This window comes from Tursiops truncatus, chromosome X, assembly GCF_011762595.2.
Source record: "Tursiops truncatus isolate mTurTru1 chromosome X, mTurTru1.mat.Y, whole genome shotgun sequence".
NCBI lineage: Eukaryota > Metazoa > Chordata > Mammalia > Artiodactyla > Delphinidae > Tursiops > Tursiops truncatus.
This window is the reverse complement of record NC_047055.1, coordinates 73,691,559-73,711,287: the sequence shown is the minus strand read 5'-3', so window position 1 is coordinate 73,711,287 and position 19,729 is coordinate 73,691,559. Positions and strand designations below refer to the sequence as shown.

Below are 19,729 nucleotides of genomic sequence, written 5' to 3'. Positions count from 1 at the left end.
CCATCCCTATTCTTTTGTCTCTCTTTTTTCTTTTGCCCTACCCAGGTGCATGGGGAGTTTCTTGCCTTTTGGGAGGTCTGAGGTCTTCTGCCGGTGTTCAGTAGGTGTTCTGCAGGAGTTGTTCCACATGTAGATGTATTTTTGATGTATTTGTGTGGAGGAAGGTGGTCTCCACGTCTTACTCTTCCACCATCTTGAAGCTCCTCGCAGTTTTATTATATGTTACAAATTATTGAAGTAAAATCCACATAAATTAAAATTAATATTTCTGTTGCATTTAGTCCGTTGTCTGTAAAACCACCACTTTTATCTAGTTCCAAAGTATTTCCATCACTCCAAGGTAAAATTCTACACAATTTAAACAGTTTCTTCCTGTCTCCCCTTTACCCTGGTCCCCAGAAAACGCCAGTCTGTGTTCTACTTTTATAGAAGTACCTATCTGGATATCCCATATAAGCAGAATCATACAATATGTAACCTTTTATATTTGTCTTTCACTTCACATCATGTTTTTGGAGATTCATTCATATTGTAGCATGTATTAGTGCTATATTATTTTAATGAGTAAATAATTTTCCATTATACACACATACCACAATTTATCCATTTATCCTTTAATAGACATTTGAGGTGTTTCCAGACTTTGACTATTGTGTATAGTGCTGCTTATGAACAAGAGCGTACATGTACTTGTTTTAGTACTTCTTTCCCATTATTTTGGGTATATACATACATAAGGAGTGGAATTTCTGGGTCTTATGATAATTTTATGTTTATCTTTTTGAGGAAATGCAAAACTGTTTACCACAGAATCTGAACCATTTTACATTCCCACCAACAATGTATGAGGCTTCCAATTCCTCCATCCTTTCCAATACGTATTGTTTTCCATTTTTAAAAATTATAGCCATCCTAATGTGTGAAAAGTGGCACTTCATTGCAGTTTGGATTTGGATTTCCCAAATAACCAATGATATTGAGTATGTTTTCAGGTTTGGGGTTTTTTTTTGGCCATTGTATATGTAATTTGGACAAATTACAAATATGTAATTTTGGCCATTGTATATGTAATTTGGACAAATTACAAATATGTAATTTTGGCCATTGTATATGTAATTTGGACAAGTCCAAATATGTAATTTGGACTTGCTCATTTTTAACTGGGTTGTCTTTTTGTTTTTGTGTTGTTAAGAGTTCTTTATATATTCTGAATATTAGACTCATTACATATATGGTTTACAAACTTTTTCTCACATTCTGTATGTTGTCTTTTCACATTCTTGATCATGTACTTTGATGCACAAAATTTTCTAATGTTGACAAGATCCAATTTATATAAATTTTTTTTCTTTTGTTGTTCATGCTTTTGGTGTCATAGCTAAGAAACTGTTGAAAAATCCAAGGTCATGTTGATTTGACCTATGCTTTCTTCTAGGAGTTTTATGATTTTTGTTCCTATATTTGTGTCCTTGATCCATTTTGAGTTATTTTTTATATGGTGTAAAGAAGTGGTCCAACTTCATTTTGGTTTGCAGGTTGATATCCAGTCATCCCATTTACCATTTGTTGAAGAGACTATTCTTTTTCTGGTGAGTGGAATTGGCACATTTTTCAAAAATCAACTGGCCATAAATGTATGAATTTATTTCTGGACTCTCAATTATATTCCATTGTTCTATATGTCTATCCTCATGTTGGTACTGCTTTGTTTTGATTACAGTGTCTTTGCATTAAGTTTCAAAATTGGGAAATGTGAGTCCTCCAGTTTTGTTCTTCTTTTTCAAAATTGTCACATAAATTTGAGGATCGACTTTTCCATTTCTCAATATAATGTCTAGCGCTCTTGGGAGAGCACTGGAATCACAACTAACTGCTGAACAATCATCAACAGGAAGACATTGGAACTCACGAAAAAAACCACCCCACATCCAAAGACAAAGGAGAAGCCACAATGAGATGGTAGGAGGCACACAATCACAAAAAATCAAATCCCATAACTGCTGAGTGGGTGACTCACAAAGTGGAGAACAATTATACCACAGAAGTCCACCCACTGGAGTAAAGGTTCTGAGCACCATATCAGGCTTCGCCACCTGGGGGTCTGGCAATGGGAGGAGGAATTCCCAGAGAATCAGGCCTTGAAGGCTAACAGGATTTGATTACAGGACTTCAACAGGACTAATGGAAACAGAGACTCCACACTTGGAGGGGACACACAAATTAGGGTGTGCATCAGGAACCAAGGGGAAGGAGAAGTGACCCCATAGGAGACTGAATCAGACATACCTGCTAGTGTTGGAGGGTCTCCTGCAGAGGCAGGTGTCTGTGGCTCACCATGGGAAAAAAGACACTGGCAGCAGAAGTTCTGGGAAGTACTCCTTGGCCTGAGCCCTCCCAGATGCCACCATTAGCCCCACCAAAGAGCCAGTAGTCTCCAGTGCTGGGTCACATCAGGCCAAACAACCAACAGGGAGGGAACTCAGACCCACCCATCAGCAGACAAGTGGATTAAAGTTTTACTGAGCTCTGCCCACCAGAGCAACAACCAGCTCTACACACCACCAGATCCTCCCATCAGGAAGCTTGTACAAGTCTCTTAGATAGCTTCATCCACAAGATAGCAGACAGCAGAAACAAGAAGAACTACAATCTTGCAGCCTGTGGAATGAAAACCACATTCACAGAAAGCTAGAAAAATGAAAAGGCAGAGAAGGATGAAGGAAGAATATAAAACACCAGAAAAACAATTAAAGGAAGTGGAGATAGGCAACCTTCCAGAAAAATAATTCATAATAATGATAGTGAAGATGATACAGGATGTTGGAAAAAGAATGGAGGCAAAGATCAAGAAGATGCAAGAAATGTTTAACAAAGACCTAGTAGAATTAAAGAACAAACACCTAGAAGAATTAATGAACAAACAAACAGAGATAAACAATACAATAACTGAAATGAAAAATACACTGGAAGTAATCAATACCAGAATAACTGAGGCAGAAGAACAGATAAGTGCCCTGGAAGACAGTATGGTGGAATTCACTGCCATGGAACAGAATAAAGAAAAAAATAAGCAAAAGAAAAGAAGGTAGTGTAAGAGACCTCTGGGACAACATTAAATGCACCAACATTCACATAATAGGGGTCTCAGAAGGAGAAGAGAGAGAGAAAGGACCTGAGGAAATATTAGAAGTGATTATAGTGGAAAATTTCCCTAACATGGGAAAGGAAATAATGACCTAAGTCCAGGAAGTTCAGAGAGTCTCAGGCAGGCTAAACCCAAGGGTAAACTTGCCGAGACACACAGTAATCAAATTGACAAAAATTGAAAACAAAGAATAATTATTAAAAGCAACAAGGGGAAAATGACAAAAAACATACAAGGGAACTCCCATAAGGTTAACAGTTGATTTCTCAGCTGAAACTCTACAAGCCAGAAGGGAGTGGCATGATATATTTAAAGTGATGAAGGAGAAGAACCTACAACCAAGATTACCCAGCAAGGATCTCATTCAGATTCAGTGGTGAAATACAAAGCTTTGCAGACAAGCAAAAGATAAGAGAATTCAGCACCACCAAACCAGCTCTACAACAAATGCTAAAGGAACTTCTCTAAGTGGGAAACACAAGCGAAGAAAAAGGACCTACAAAAACGAACGCAAAACAGTTAACAAAATGGTAATAAGAACATACATATTGATAATTACCTTAAATGTGAATGGATTAACTGCTCCAACCAAAAGACAGAGGGTCGCTGAATGGATACAAAAACAAGATCCATATATATTCTGTCTACAAGAGACCCACTTCAGACCTAGGGACACATGCAGCCTGAAAGTGAGGGGATGGAAAAAGATAGTCCATGTAAATGGAAATCAAAAGAAAGCTGGAGTAGCAATACTCATCAGATAAAATAGACTTTAAAATAAAGAAGGTTACACGAGACAAGGAAGGACACTACATAATGATCAAGTGATCAATCCAAGAAGAAGATATAACAATTATAAATATATATGTACCCAGCATAGGAGCACCTCAATATATAAGGTAAATGCTAACAGCTATAATAGATGAAAGTGACAGTAACACAATAATAGTGGGAAACCTTAACACCTCATTTACACCAATGGACAGATCATCCAGACAGAAAATTAATAAGGAAACACAGGCTTTAAATGACACATTGGACCAGATAGATTTACAGCACATTCCATCCGAAAACTGCAGATTATACATTGTTCTCAAGTGCACACAGAATATTCTCTAGGATAGATCACATCTTGGGTCCCAAATCAAGCCTCAGTAATTTTAAGAAAAGTGAAGTCATACCAAGCATCTTTTCCAAATCAACACTATAATATTAGAAATAAATTACAGAGGAAAAAACTGTAAAAAACACAAACACATGGAGGCTAAACGATACTTTACTAAATAACCAAGAGATCACTGAAGAAGTCAAAGTAGAAATAAAAAAATAAACCCTAGAGACAAATGACAATGAAAACATGATGATACAAAACTTATGGGCTGCAGAAAAAATGGTTCTAAGTGGGAAGTTTACAGCAATACAATCCTACCCCCGAAAAAGAAAAATCTCAGATAAACAATCTCACGTTACACCAAAGGGAACTAGTGAAAGAAGAACAAACAAAACCCAAAGTTAGTAGAAGGAAAGAAATCATAAAGATCAGAGCAAAAATAAATGAAATAGAAACAAAGAAAACCATAGCAAATATCAGTAAAACTAAAAGCAGGTTCTTTGAGAACATAAACAAAATTGATAAACCTTTAGCAAGACTCAACAAGAAAAAGAGGGAGAGGAGTCAAATCAAAAAAACCAGAAATGAAAAAGGAGAAGTTACAATGGACACCGTGGAAATATACAGCATCATAAGAGACTACTACACGCAACTCTATTCCAATAAAATGTACAACCTGGAAAAAATGGACAAATTCTTAGAAAGGTATAACCTTCAATGACTGAACCAGGGAGAAATAAAAAATATGAACAGACCAATCACAAGTAATGAAATTGAAACTGTGATTAAAAAATCTCCCAACTAAGAAAAGTCCAGGACCAGATGGCTTCACAGGTGAATTCTATTAAACATTTAGAGAAGAGCTAACACCTTTCCTTCTCAAACTTCCAAAAAACTGAAGAAGAAGGAACACTCCCAAACTCATTCTATGAGGCCACCATCACACAGATACGAAAACCAGACAGAGATAATACAATAAAAGAAAAATACAGACCAACATCCCTGTTGAATATAGATGCAAAAATCCTGAACAAAATACTAGCAAAGAGGATCCAGCAATATATTACAAGGGTCAAACACTGGGAATAAGTGGGATTTATCCCAGGGTTGCAAGGATTCTTCAGTATAGGGAAATCAATCAATGTGATACACCACATTAGCAAATTGAAAAATAAAAACCATATGATCATATCAAAAGATGCAGAAAAAGCTTTTTGCAAAATTCAACACTTATTTATGATAAAAACTCTCCAGAAAGTGGTCATAGAGGGAATCTACCTCAACATAATAAAGGCCATATACAACAAACCCACAGCAAACATCATTTTCAATGGTGAAAAACTGAATACATTTCCTCTAAGATCAGGAAGAAGACAAGGATGTTCACTCTCACAACTATTATTCAACATAATTTTGGAAGTCCTAGCCACAGCAATCAGAGAAGAAAAAGAAATAAAAGGAATACAAACCGGAAAAGAAGAAGTAAAACTATCACTGTTTGTCGACGACATGTTACTATACATAGATTCCTAAAGATGTCACCAGAAAACTATTAGAGCTAATCAAAGAATTTGGTAAAGTTGCAGGATACAAAATTCATGCACAGAAATCTCTTGCATTCCTATACACTAATGATGAAAAATCTGAAAGTGAAACTAAGAAAACACTCCCATTCACCATTGCAACAAAAGGAATTAAATAACTACGAATAAACCTACCTAAGGAGACAAAAGATCTATACTCAGGAAACTATAAAACACTAATGAAAGAAATCAAAGACGACACAAACAGATGGAGATATATACCATGTTCTTGCATTAGAAGAACTAATATTGTGAAAATGACTATACTTCCCAAAGCAATCTACAGATTCAATGCAATCTCTATCAAATTAACAATGGCATTTTTTACAGAAGTAGAACAAAAAATCTTAAAATTTGTATGAAGACACAAAAGACCCAAAAGAGCTAAAGCAAACTTGAGGGAAAAAAAAAAAAAAAAACAGAGATGGAGGAATCAGACTCCTTGACTTCAGACTATACTACAAAGCTACAGTTATAAAGACAATGTGATACTGGCACAAAAACAGAAATATAGGTCAATGAAACAGATAGAAAGCCCAGAGATAAAGCCACGCACCTATGGTCAACTAATCTATCTATGACAGAGGAGGCAAGGATCTACAGTGGAGAATGGACAGTCTCTTCATTAACTGCTGCTGGGATAACTGGGCAGCTACATATAAAAGAATGATATTAGAACACTCCTTAACACCATACACAGAAATAAACTCAAAATGGATTAAAGACTTAAATGTAAGACCGAACAGTAGAAAACTCTTAGAGGAAAACATAAGAAGAACACTCTGACAAAAATCACAGCAAGATCTTTTTGATCCACCTCCTAGAGCAATGGAAATAACAACAAAAATAAAGAGACAGGATGTAATGAAACTTAAACATTTTTTCACAGTAAAGGAAACTATAAACAAAACGAAAAGACAACCCTTAGAATGGGAGCAAATATTTGTAAACAAATCAACAGACAAAGGATTAATCTCCACAATATATAACAGCTCATGCAGCTTACTATTAAAAAAACAAACAACCCAATCAAAAAATGTACAGAAGTCCTAAATAGACATTTCTACAAAGAAGACATAGAGATGGCCAAGAGGCACATTAAAATCTGCTCAACATCACTAATTATTAGAGAAATGCAAATCAAAACTATAATGAGGTATCACCTCACACCCATTAGAATGGGCGTCATCAGAAAATCTACAAACAACAAATGCTGGAGAGGATGTGGCGAAAAGGGAACTCTCTTGCCCTGTTGGTGGGAATGTAAACTGATACAGCCACTATGGAGAACAGTATTGAGGTTCCTTAAAAAACTACAAATAAAAATAAATAAATAAATAAAATTAAAAAAAAATTTAAAAAAACTACAAATAGAACTACCATATGACCCAGCAATCCCACTACTGGGCATATACCCTAAGAAAACCATAATTCAAAAAGAGTCATTTACCAAAATGTTCATTGCAGCTCTATTTACAATAGCCAGGACATGGAAGCAACCTAAGTGTCCATCAACAGATGAATGCATAAAGAAGTTGTGGCATACATATACAATGGAATATTACTCAGCCATAAAAATGAATGAAACTGAATTTGTAGTGAGGTGGATGGACTTAGAGACTGTCATACAGAGTGAAGCAAGTCAGAAAGAGAAAAACAAATATCGTATGCTAACACAGATATATGGAATCTAAAAAAAAAAAAGAAAATGGTCAGAAGAACCTAGGGGCCAGATGGGAATAAAGATGCAGACCTACTAGAGAATGGACTTGAGGATATGGGGAGGAGGATGGGTAAGCTGAGACAAAGTGAGAGAGTGTCATCGACATACATACACTACCAAATGTAAAATAGATAGCTAGTGGGAAGCAGCTGCATAGCACAGGGAGATCAGCTCGGTGCTTTGTGACCACCTAGAGGGGTGGGATAGGGAGGGTGGGAGGGAGGGAGATGCAAGAGGGAAGAGATATGGGGACATATGTATATGTATAACTAATTCACTTTGTTATAAAGCAGTAACTGACACACCATTGTAAAGCAATTATACTCTAATTAAGATGTTTAAAAAAAAAACTAAAAACAGAACTACCATATGACCCAACAATCCCACTAATGGGCATATACCCACAGAAAACCATAATTCAAAAAGACACATACACCCCAGTGTTCATCTCAGCACTATTTACAATAGCTAGGTCATTGAAGCAACCTAAATGCACATCAACAGATTAATGGATAAAGAAGATGTGATATATGAGGTGGATGGACCTAGAGTCTGTCATACAGAGTGAAGTAAGTCAGAAAGAGAAAGACAAATACCATATGCTAACACATATATATGGAATTTAAGAAAAAAATGTCATGAAGAACCTAGGGGTAAGACAGGAATAAAGACACAGACCTATAGAGAATGGACTTGAGGATATAGGGAGGGGGAAGGGTAAGCTGTGACAAAGCGAGAGAGTGCCATGGACATATATACACTACCAAACATAAAATAGATAGCTAGTGGGAAGCAGCCGCATAGCACAGGGAGATCAGCTCAGTGCTTTGTGACCACCTAGAGGGATGGGATAGGGAGGGTGGGAGAGAGGGAGATGCAAGAGGGAAGAGATATGGGAACATATGTATATGTATAACTGATTCACTTTGTTATAAAGCAGAAACTAGCACACCATTGTAAAGCAATTATACTCCAATAAGGATGTAAAAAAAAAAAGATGTGATACATTTATACAATGGAATATTACTTAGCCATAAATAGGAATGAAACTTGGTCATTTGTAGAGACATGGATGGACTTAGAGACTGGTAGGGCAGAAAGATAAAAACAAATATTGTGTAATAATACATATATGTGGAATCCAGAGAAATGGTACAGATGAACCAGTTTGCAAGGCAGAAATTGAGACACAGATGTAGCGAACAAACGTATGGATACCAAGGGGTGAAAGTGGTGGGGTGGTGGTGTTGTGATGAATTGGGAGATTGGGATTGACATATATACACTAATATGTATAAAATAGATAACTAATAAAACCTGCTGTATAAAAAATAAATTAAATTTAAAAAAAGAAAAAGTTTTCCATTTCTCCAAAAGGCCATTGGAATTTTTTTTAACATCTTTATTGGAGTATATTTGCTTTGCCATGGTGTGTTAGTTTCTGCTTCATAACAAAGTGAATCAACTGTACATATACATATATCCCCATATCTCCTCCCTCTTGCCTCTCCCTCCCACCCTTCCTATTCCACCCCTCCAGGTGGTTACAAAGTACCAAGGTGACCTCCCTGTGCTATGCATCTCCTTCCCACTAGCTGTCTATTTTACATTTGATAGTATATATAAGTCCATACCACTCTCTCACTTATTCCCAGCTTACCCTTCCTCCTCCCTGTGTCCTCAAGTCCATCCTCTACCTCTGCGTCCTTATTCCTATCCTGCTCCTAGGTTCTTCAGAACCTTTTTTTTTTTCAGATTCCATATATATGTGTTAGCATACGGTACTTGTTTTATTCTTTCTGACGTACTTCACTCTGTATGACAGACTCTAGGTCCATCCACCTCACTACAAATAACTCAATTTCATTTCTTTTTATGGCTGAGTAATATTCCATTGTATATATGTTCCACATCTTTTTTATCCATTCATTTGTCAATGGACACTTAGGTTGCTTCCATTTCCTGGCTATTGTAAATAGTGTTTTAGTGAACATTGTGGTACGTGACTCTTTTTGAATTATGGTTTTCTCAGGGTATATGCCCAGTAGTGGGGTTGCTGGGTCATATGGTGGTTCTATTTTTGGTTTTTTAAGGAACTTCCATATTGTTCTCCATAGTGGCTGTATCAATTTACATTCCCACCAACAGTGCAAGAGGGTTCCCTTTTCTCCACACCCTCTCCAGCATATATTGTTTGTAGATTTTTTGATGATAACCATTCTGACTGGTGTGAGGTGGTACCATATTGTAGTTTTGATTTGCATTTCACTAATGATTAGTGATGTTGAGCATCCTTTCATTTGTTAAGCCATTGGAATTTTTATTGCACTGAATTAGTACCAATTGCACTGAATCTGTCGATCACTTTGGATATTATTGCCATCTTAAGAATATTAAATATTTTAATCCAAGAACCAAAATGTGTTTCCATTTCTGTAGGTCTTCGTTTTTTTCAGCATCATTTTGTAGTTTTTCAGTGTATACATCTTTCAGCTTCTTGATTAAATGTATTCCTATGTATTTTATTATTTTGAATGCTATTGTAAATGGAATTGTTTTCTTAATTTCTTTTCTAGATTTTCATTGCTGGTGTATTGAAGAACAACTTACTTTTGTGTGTGAATCTTTTACCCTTCAACTTTGATGAATTCATCTATTAGGTCTAGTATTATTTGTGGATTCTTTATTAATATATATATATGTGATTATGTCATCTGTGAGTTGAGATATTGCTACTTCTTTCTTTTCAATTTGGAAACCTTTTCTTCTTCTTGCCTAGTTTCCCTGATAGAGCTTCTAATACAATGTAGGATAGCAGAGGTGAAAGTGGATATATTTTTCTTATTCTTGATTTTACAGTTAAAACTTCCAGTTTTTCGACAGTGAGTATGTAATGTTAGCTGTGAGTTTTTCATAATTGTCCTTTGTCATGTTGAGGAAGTTCCCTCCTTTCCCTAGTTTGCTGAGTGCTTTACTTTTTTCCATAAAAGGACTTTGGATCTTGTTAAATGCCTTTTCTGCAACAATTGAGCTGATCCTGTGGGCCTTTTTTTCTCCATTCTCTTATTGTGATGTGTTCCGTTGATTGATTTTATGATGTTGAACCACCCTCACATTCCCAGGATAAACCTCACTTGATCATGGTAGCCATGGTCAGCATCCTTTAAATATGCTACTGGATTTCCTTTTCTATTATTTTGTTGAAGATTTGATATGGGTAATTTTTAATCCCTTTAAATGGGTGCTCTGGAGAGCACATGGAAGTACTCAGAGAAAGGGCAATATTGGGAGAGTGTGTCACTGCAGAACAGTATGGAGCTGAAATATTGGTGGACAAATGATCAGAGTGACTTTCAATTTGGGTAGTGTCCCAGAATAAGTCAGTTGCCCAGTATCATACTGTTGGTAAGTGGCAGGACTTAGACTAGAACTTAGGTTGCCTTCCATCAATATCATGCATGCTTCATTACACCAAGCTGCCCAGAAGAGCTGGCCTGACCGTAATAGACCCTCCAAATAATACATGGTTTAATTATATTTATCGGGATAATTACCTAGAAACTCTCCAGGAGAAAGTTATGACTCTTCCTGACACTAATCTCCTTCCATCTGGAAATAAAGACAGTATAGAGGGAGATGGTGGATGGCCATATGAACAGGGTCTTTGGTTTCACCTCTGAAAGCTTCATATCTAAATGCTTCTCAGGAAAAGCTGAATTACAGGGAGAGTGAAAATTCAATCCAATTGAAAACAATAAACTTTGATTTTTTGAACATTTTATTTGAAAAATCACAAACATACACAAAATAAGAGAGATTGGTATAATGAGCCCCTACGGATCTACCATCTAGCTTCAATATATAACAACTCTCTGTCCACCATGCCTCATCTGCCATATACATAATTTCAGACATTATAACATTTTGTCAGTAAATATTTGACTATGTGTCTCTTAACACAATGATTTACAAAGTGTGGTCTCAGGACACCTGGGAATGCTTGAGAGACTTGCAAGGCTAATGTATCAAAGGTTGTAGAAGACATGGTGACTAATGATTGATTCATTAGTTAGAACTCAAAGTTTTAGACAAATGGAGGTATTTTCCTGGGAGCTTGGACTAATTCAGTAAGAGAATTGAACAGTGAGTCAACAAGCTTGGTTTGGGGACTTCCACTTCCAACCATGAGCAATGGTGGCTGGACTTACCATCTTACTTTACACAGCTAGAATAATATATTAAACAGCTGTTGTAAGATATTGAACAAGAAGCAGCATAGAACTATGATCTCTGAGACCTGAGAATGAAGTGATGTCTATGATTTCCCTAGCTTACTGCCTGCAGACAGGGACTAGGCTAAAGCACCACAAGGTAAAACCCAATCAGCCCAGTGGTCTCGCTGAATTGAGGAGACAGGGAATAGAATTCAGAGAGAGTAAGGCAGCTAGAATTTTAGGGACGGTTACCAGAGAGGAGTTAGCTGATTGGAGAGGGTACTTACTGACTGCAGAAAATGCCCCTTGAGATGTTAGCTAAGTAATGAATAGTGAACATATGTGAAAAAACTTCCCAAAGTCAGTGAAAGGACCAAAATGTTTAGAGGAAACAATCCTTAGATAAAACATGGACCAGAAGAACTCTCCTGTTCCTATAAGCCAGACCTATAATTAATGGTTTATTAGGTAGAGAACTCAGAAGGAATTTGTCTCAGCAGCATCGAAAAACTAGCCTTAGACTAAATGCTGCTATATTCCTGTTTAACAAAGTTTACAAACAATACCTGAAAGAATCAAACTGTTTCCAAGTAATTTAACTATGCCTCAAAACAAAGCTCACAAATACTTATAAAAATATAAAAATATACAGCATGAACCGTTAAAACTAATCAATCAAACTTCATCAAACAATGACATTTGCTTCTCCAGAACCACGGTCTAGGAGCAAATATTTGCAAGTCACATGTCTGATAAATGTTACGTATTCAGAATATATAAAGTAATCATGTAACTGAATAATAGTAAGATAAACAACCCAGTAAAATAGGCAAATGACTAGGACACTTTACTGAAGAATATATATGAATGAATAGTAAATTAGTACATGAAAAATTATTCTAAAACATTAGTCATTAAGGAAATACAAGTTGAAACCACATTGAGATACCACTATAGAATTATTACAATAGCTAAAAATAAGAAGACTAACAAACACTAAGTGTTTATGATGATGTGGTAAATTGCATGGTATGGTCACTTTGGAAACCAGTTTGGCACTTTATTATAAAGTTGAACATGCACTTACCATAGACCTAGCAATTCCACTCCTAGGTATTCTCTCCATCTTCACTTCCACAGCTTTAGAGAAAACCCTCATAATGTCTTACTTGAACCGCTGTAATAACGTTTAAACTTCTCTTCTTCCTTCCACTGTTAGCTACCTCTCTTTTCTCCAAAATGCTGCTAGCTTCGCTTTTTAAAAACATGATTCTAGTCTTGCTAGAAGGGTAGAGTACAAACTTCTTGTCTTGACTACACTTTCCTTTCTCTCCTCCTACTATCTTAATTGGACAATTCCACCCACTTTCAGGTTCCATTTTGTTCTACCACCTGAAACAAATATAAATGTCAATGGTCCCTCGTAGTTCATATTGAACCCCTCTATGTCAACCACTTGTCTGAAGTGCAACTTATTGTTTTTTGTCATGGTTTCATTATGGCATGTCAGGCTGTTGGACTGTTGAAGAAATGGTAGCAGGTGGTGAAGTTGAAAAACCATGTAGATTTGGATAGGAAATTTAGCCATGTACAAGAGGAATATGTAGAGACAACTAATAAGTTGATTAAAAGGAAAGAAGAGGAGAAACTTTTAGAAAGAAGCCAAGATGAAATAGACCATATAGCCCTGACAGACAAAAAAGTCATCATAGTTTCTTACTCTAATTTTTAGTTCCAATTCAAATTAATGCTGGTTTCCCTTGCTTTCTCTATTCTCTTGCTAGTTTGAGTGGGATTTTGTTTCTTGCTACCAAAAACACCTAGCAAGTTATCTCCCTTCCCTTGAAAACAGCCAAGAAGCCCCATTAACACCACTGTCTTCAGAGTTCCACATGCCTTGTGACCCTCCAGAGTCCATCATTGTATTATAAACCCCAATCTCTTGATCATTTATTGTAATTTATCCCACATATTTCTTCCCCCTATTCATCAAGCTAGAATTGTGACATTCAAGTATTCCTGATACAAGTCTTTTCGAAGGTGCATTCCTATATAATGCAAAAGCCCTAACTTTTATTGAATAATTCCCCCTAGACAATGGGGCATGAACACCCTATATATATATATCATCAAATTAAGGATACAGCATGTATGATGCCACTACCCCTTTCTGTACCATGACAAACATTAATAAATTGTCATGACACTTTTTCCTGCTAAGGCCTAGTGTAGCCTCCAAATCCTTTTCAACAGGGCATCCAGGTAGTCATAAGTAATCAGTCATAATTTGAACATGGAATAAAATATATTTAACATCCGTGAACTACTCTGTTCTTCAGAAGTGAATCTATGTTTGGATTTCCAAAGTCCATTCCTGTTTGGAAGTGGTAGGAAGTTAGGGGAGAACTCATGGCTTAGGTCCATCAAGCTCTGGGGACACCTAACTGGAAGGATCTACTCTTTCAGGCCCTGAAATCCAAGATCAGCCCTGTCTATGCATTCCAGTTAAACCAGTGTCGCTCTTCTCTTAAGCCTGACAAACCTACCCAGTTCTGACACCAGAAGTTCCTAGGAAGTTTTTACCTTTACTGAAGACTACTGCAGTAGTCTTGATATCTCCAGAACCACAGAACCACACTATAAGAGCCCATTTCGTGACCATAGGACAAGCATCATCTCACTCTAAACACCAGTACCTTGCTTTGGTTAGATCCACTTTACACACCCTATCTTCCTGCTTCTCTAGGGCTGATATCAGTTGTCTTCTGGGACCCCAGGGGATAGGCCCAGATAGGTCCCCTGGACCAGGGAAGATGAAGCTTGTGTTCTTTAAAAACTCCTTTCCCACGTTATAAGAATCCTGGGACTTGCTATGAGGGCCCTAGATCTGGATAATTTTGACCTTGGGCTTACTACCCCATGAAGCTTACCAATTTGTTTAGAGATGGACACATAAGCCAAATTGGGGCAGTCAGAGTCTTCTCTGGGATATTACCTGGAGTAATTAGGAGAAAGACATTTTTCTCTAGGATCAAAACCTTTTTCTGTTTCTGCACTACAGAGCTTGCAGGATCTCAGTTCCCTGACCAGGAATTGAACTCGGGCCACAGCAGTGAAAGCCCAGAATCCTAACCACTAGGCCACCAGGGAACTCCCAAAAACTTTTAAAATTAAACATTAAAAAATATATTTTAGATAATGGTAGATAATTTTACATGCAGTTGTAAGAAATAATACAGAAAGATACCATGTACTTTTTACCTTATTTCCTTCAAAAGGAAAACCTTGCATAATCACAAACAGGATATTGACACTGATATAGTCAGGATACAGAACAGTTCCATCAGTACAAGGATCCCTTCTGTTGCTATTTTATAGCCACACTCATCACCCCCCACCAACCCTACCCCTACCATCTTTAACTCCTGGCAACCATTCCTCTGTTCTCCTATTTTAAAAGTTTATTATTTCAAGAATGGTATAATATAAATGAAATCATACACTTTGTGGTATTTGGGGAGTGACTTTTTTCATTCAGCATAATTCCCTTGAGATACATCCAAACTGTTGCATATATTAATAGCTCATCCTTTGTTATTGTTAAATAGTATTCCGAAGTACCTTGGTCTGTTTAACCATTCACCTATTGAAGGACATCTGAGTTTTTCCCAGTATTTTGATATCATGAAGCTACTGTGAAAATTCCTGTACAAATTTTTGCATGGATGTAAGTTTTATTTCTCTGAGATAAATATCTGAGTGCAATAGCAATAGCAGGGTCAGATGGTAATTGCAAGTTTAAATTTTTAAGAAACTGCCACACTGTTCTCAAGAGTGACTGTACCACAGTAACATTCCCACCAGCAATGTGAGGGATCCAGTTATTCCACATTCTCACCAGCATTTGGTATTGCCACTATTATTTTTTTGTCATTCTAATGTGTAGTGATATCTCATTGTAGTTTTAATTCACATTTCTTTAATAGCTTATAATGTTGAATATCTTTTAATGTGCTTATATGCCATCTTCAGTGAAGATATATCTTTTTAAAAATTAATTTCTATTGCAGTATAGTTTCTTTACAACGTTGTGTTCGTTTCTACTGTACAGCAAAATGAATCAGCTATACATATACACATACCACCTCTTTTATGGATTTCCTTCCCATTTTGATCACCACAGTTCATTAAGTGGAGTTCCTTGTGCGATACAATATGCCCTCATTAGTTGTCTATTCTATACATAGTATCAATAGTGTATATGTGTCAATCCCAATCTTTCAAGAGATATATCATTTTCAGTGAAATGCCTGTTTATGTCTTTCATCCATTTTCTAATTAGATTGTTTTTTACTGTTCAGTTTTAACAATTCTTCATATATTCTAGATAACATTTGTTGGATATGCAGTCTGCGAGGATTTTCTCCCAGTCTGTAACTTGTCTTTTCATCCTTTTCACAGGGTCTTTCACGAAGTAAAAGTTTTTTTTTATTATTCAAGTAAGTTCCAGTTTACCAATTCTTCCTGTTATGGATCATGCTGTTGGTGTTAAGTCCAAAAACTCATTGCCTAGCCCTAGATCCAAAAGATTTTCTCATATTTTGAAAAAATGTTTTATCAACTTACATTTATAGTTTTATGTTTTACATTTGCATATATCAATGTTATAGTTTTCACTATTTAGATCCTATACATGCTTTGTTAAGTTTACAACTAAATATAAAACTGTAATGATTATAAATTGCCTTGTGTTTTTAATTTCAGTTTCAAAATGATTGTTTCTAGTATATATAAATGAGATTGATTTTTCTCTCTCTTATATACTGTAATTTGCTGAAATCATTTGTTAGTTCCAGGAGGGATTTTTCCCTAGATTCATTGGGATTTTCTGTTTAGACAATCATTTCATCTGTAAATAACAACAGCTTTATTTCTTCCTTTCCAATCTATATGTCTTTCATTTATTTTCTTGCCTTGTTGAAGTGGCTAGAATTTTCAGTACTATGTAGGGATAAAACTGGTGAGAGTGGACATGCTTGCCTTGTTTCCACTATGAGGGGGTTAACATTCAATTGTTTAACATTCAAAATAATGATAGTTACAGGTTTTTTGATGGATACTCTTTATTAATTTGAGGAAGTTTCCTTCTATTTCAAGCTTTCAGAGTTTTTCTCTTTTTTATCATGAACAACTATTGGATTTTGTGAAATGTTTTTTTGTGTTAGTTTATTTTATCAGATTATCATTATCTTATTATCTGATCATTTTCTTTATCTTGCTGCTATGATGGATTGCATTAATGGACTTATAAAAATATTTTATATTGGAGTATATTTGATTAACAATATTGTGTTAGTTTCAGGTGTACAGCAAAGTGATTCAGTTATACATATACATTTATCTATTATTTTCCAGCTTCTTTTCCCTTTTAGGTTGTTAAAGGATATTGAGCAGAGCTCCTGTGCTATATAGTAGGTCCTTGTTGGCTATCTACTTTAAATGTAGTAGTGTGTATATGTCAATCCCAAATGCCAAAATTTCTCTCTCCCCACCACATTTCCCTTATGGTAACCATAAGGTTATTTTCTAAGTCTGTGACTCTGTTTCTGTTTTACAAATTAGTTTGTTTAGATTCTGCATATAAGCAATATCATATGCTATTTGTCTTTGTCTGACTTACTTCATTTAGTATGATAATCTCCAGGTCCATCTGTAATATGTTGCTGCAAATGGCATTATTTCATTCTTTTTAACGGCTGAGTAATATTCCATTGTATATATGTACCACATCTTCTTTATCCATTCCTCTGTTGATGGACATTTAGGTTGCTTCCATGTCTTGGCTATTGTAACCAGTGCTGCAATGAAACTTGGGGTGCATGTATCCTTTCAAACCATGGTTTTCTCCATATATATGCCCAGGACTGGTATTGCTGGATCATATGGTAGCTCTATTTTTAGTTTTTTAAGGAATCTCCATACTGTTCTCAATAGTGGCTGTACCAGTTTACATTCCCACCAACAGTATAGGAGGGTTCCCTTTACTCCACAGCCTCTCCAGCATTTATTGTTTGCAGAATTTTTGATGATGGCCATTCTGACTGGTGTGAGGTGATATCTCATTGTAGTTTTGATTTGCATTTCTCTAATATCAATATTGAGCATCCATTCATGTGCCTCTTGGCCATCTGTATGTCTGCTTTGGAGAAATGCCTATTTAGGTCTTCTGCCCATTTTTTGATTGTTTTATTTTTCTGTTTTTGATATTGAGCTGCATGAGCTGTTTGTAAATTTTGGAGATTAATCCCTTGTCAGTGACATCATTTGCAAATATTTTCTCCCATTCTGAGGATTGTCTTTTTCATCTTGTTTATGGTTTCCTTTTCTGTGCAAAAGGTTTTAAGTTTCATTAGGTCCCATTTGTGTATTTTTGTTTCTATTTCCATTACTCCAGGAGACAGATCAAAAAAGATATTGCTGTGATTTATATCAAAGAGTGTTCTGCCTATGTTTCCTGTAAGAGTTTTATAGTATCAGGTTTTATATGATACTATACTATTAGATATTTAATCCATTTGAGTTTATTTTTCTGTATGGTGTTAAAGAATTGTTCTACTGTCATTTTTTACATGTAGCTGTCCAGTTTTCCCAGCACCATTTATTGAAGAGCCTGTCTTTTCTCCATTGTATATTCTTGACTCCTTAGTCCTAAATTAATTCATCATAGATGCATGGGTTTATTTCTGGGCTTTCTATCCTGTTCCGTTTCCCTATATGTTTGTTTTTGTGCCAGTACCCTACTGTTTTTTTTTTGGTTTGTTTGTTTGTTTGTTTTTGCTGTATGTGGGCCTCTCACTGTTGTGGCCTCTCCCGTTGTGGAGCACAGGCTCTGGACGCACAAGCTCAGTAGCCATGGCTCACGGGCCCAGCCGCTCCGCGGCATGTGGGATCTTCCCAGACTGGGGCACGAACCCGCGTCCCCTGCATTGGCAGGCAGACTCAACAACTGTGCCACCAGGGAAGCCCTACCCTACTGTTTTGATTACTGTAGCTTTGTAACATAGTCTGAAGAGGAATCAGGGAGCTGGATTCCTCCAGCTCCGGTTTTCTTTCTCAAGATTGCTTTGAATATTGGGGGTCTTTTGTATCTCCATACAAATTTTTAAAATTTTTTGTTCTAGTTCTGTGAAAAATGCCTTTGGTAATTTGATAGGGATTGCACTGAATTGGTAGATTTCTTTGGGTAGTATAGTCATTTTGACAACATTGATTCTTCCAACCCATGGTGTATCTTTCCGTCTGTTTGTGTCATCTTTGATTTCTTTTAATAACGTCTTATAGTTTTCAGAGTACAGGCATTTTGTCTCCTTAGGTAGGCTTATTCCTAGGTATTTTATTCTTTTTGATGTGATGTTAAATGGGATTGTTTCCTTAATTTCTCTTTCTGATCTTTTGTTGTTAGTGTATAAGAATGCAAGAGATTTCTGTATGTTAATTTTGTACTCTGCAATCATACCAGATTCATAGATGAGCTCTACTAGTTTCCTGGTAGCATCTTTAGAACTTTCTACGTATACTATCATGTCATCTGCAAGCAGTGACAGTTTTAATTCTTCCTTTCCAATTTAGATTCCTTTTATTTCTTTTTCTTCTCTGATTGCCATGGCTGGGACTACCAAAACTGTGTTGAGTGAAAGTGGTGAGTGTGAATATCCTTGTCTTGTTCTTGATCTTAGAGAAAAGGCTTTCAGATTTTTACCATTGAGTATGATGTTAACTATTGGTTTGTCATATATGGCCTTGATTATGTTGAGGTATGTTCCCTCTATGCCCAGTTTCTGAAGAGTTTTTGTCATAAATGGGTATTGAATTTTGCCAAAAGCTTTTTCTGCATCTATTGAGATGATCATATGTTTTTTATTCTTCATTTTGTTAATGTGGTGTATCACACTG

At 36.2% G+C, this 19,729-nt stretch overlaps 1 protein-coding gene across 1 annotated transcript in view; it reads left to right on the top strand.

Annotated features, from left to right (window-relative positions):
- The window catches only part of LOC117310195 (dedicator of cytokinesis protein 11-like), a 73,297-nt gene extending 56,838 nt beyond the window's left edge, over positions 1-16,459 (top strand). Inside the window, exons 13-15 of the mRNA XM_033849295.2 lie at positions 1,536-1,589; positions 10,139-10,222; positions 16,238-16,459. Coding sequence (XP_033705186.2) covers positions 1,536-1,589; positions 10,139-10,222 — 138 coding nt within the window. The 3' untranslated portion in view covers positions 16,238-16,459. The remainder of the gene's footprint in view (positions 1-1,535; positions 1,590-10,138; positions 10,223-16,237) is intronic.
- The last annotated feature ends 3,270 nt before the right edge of the window (positions 16,460-19,729 follow it).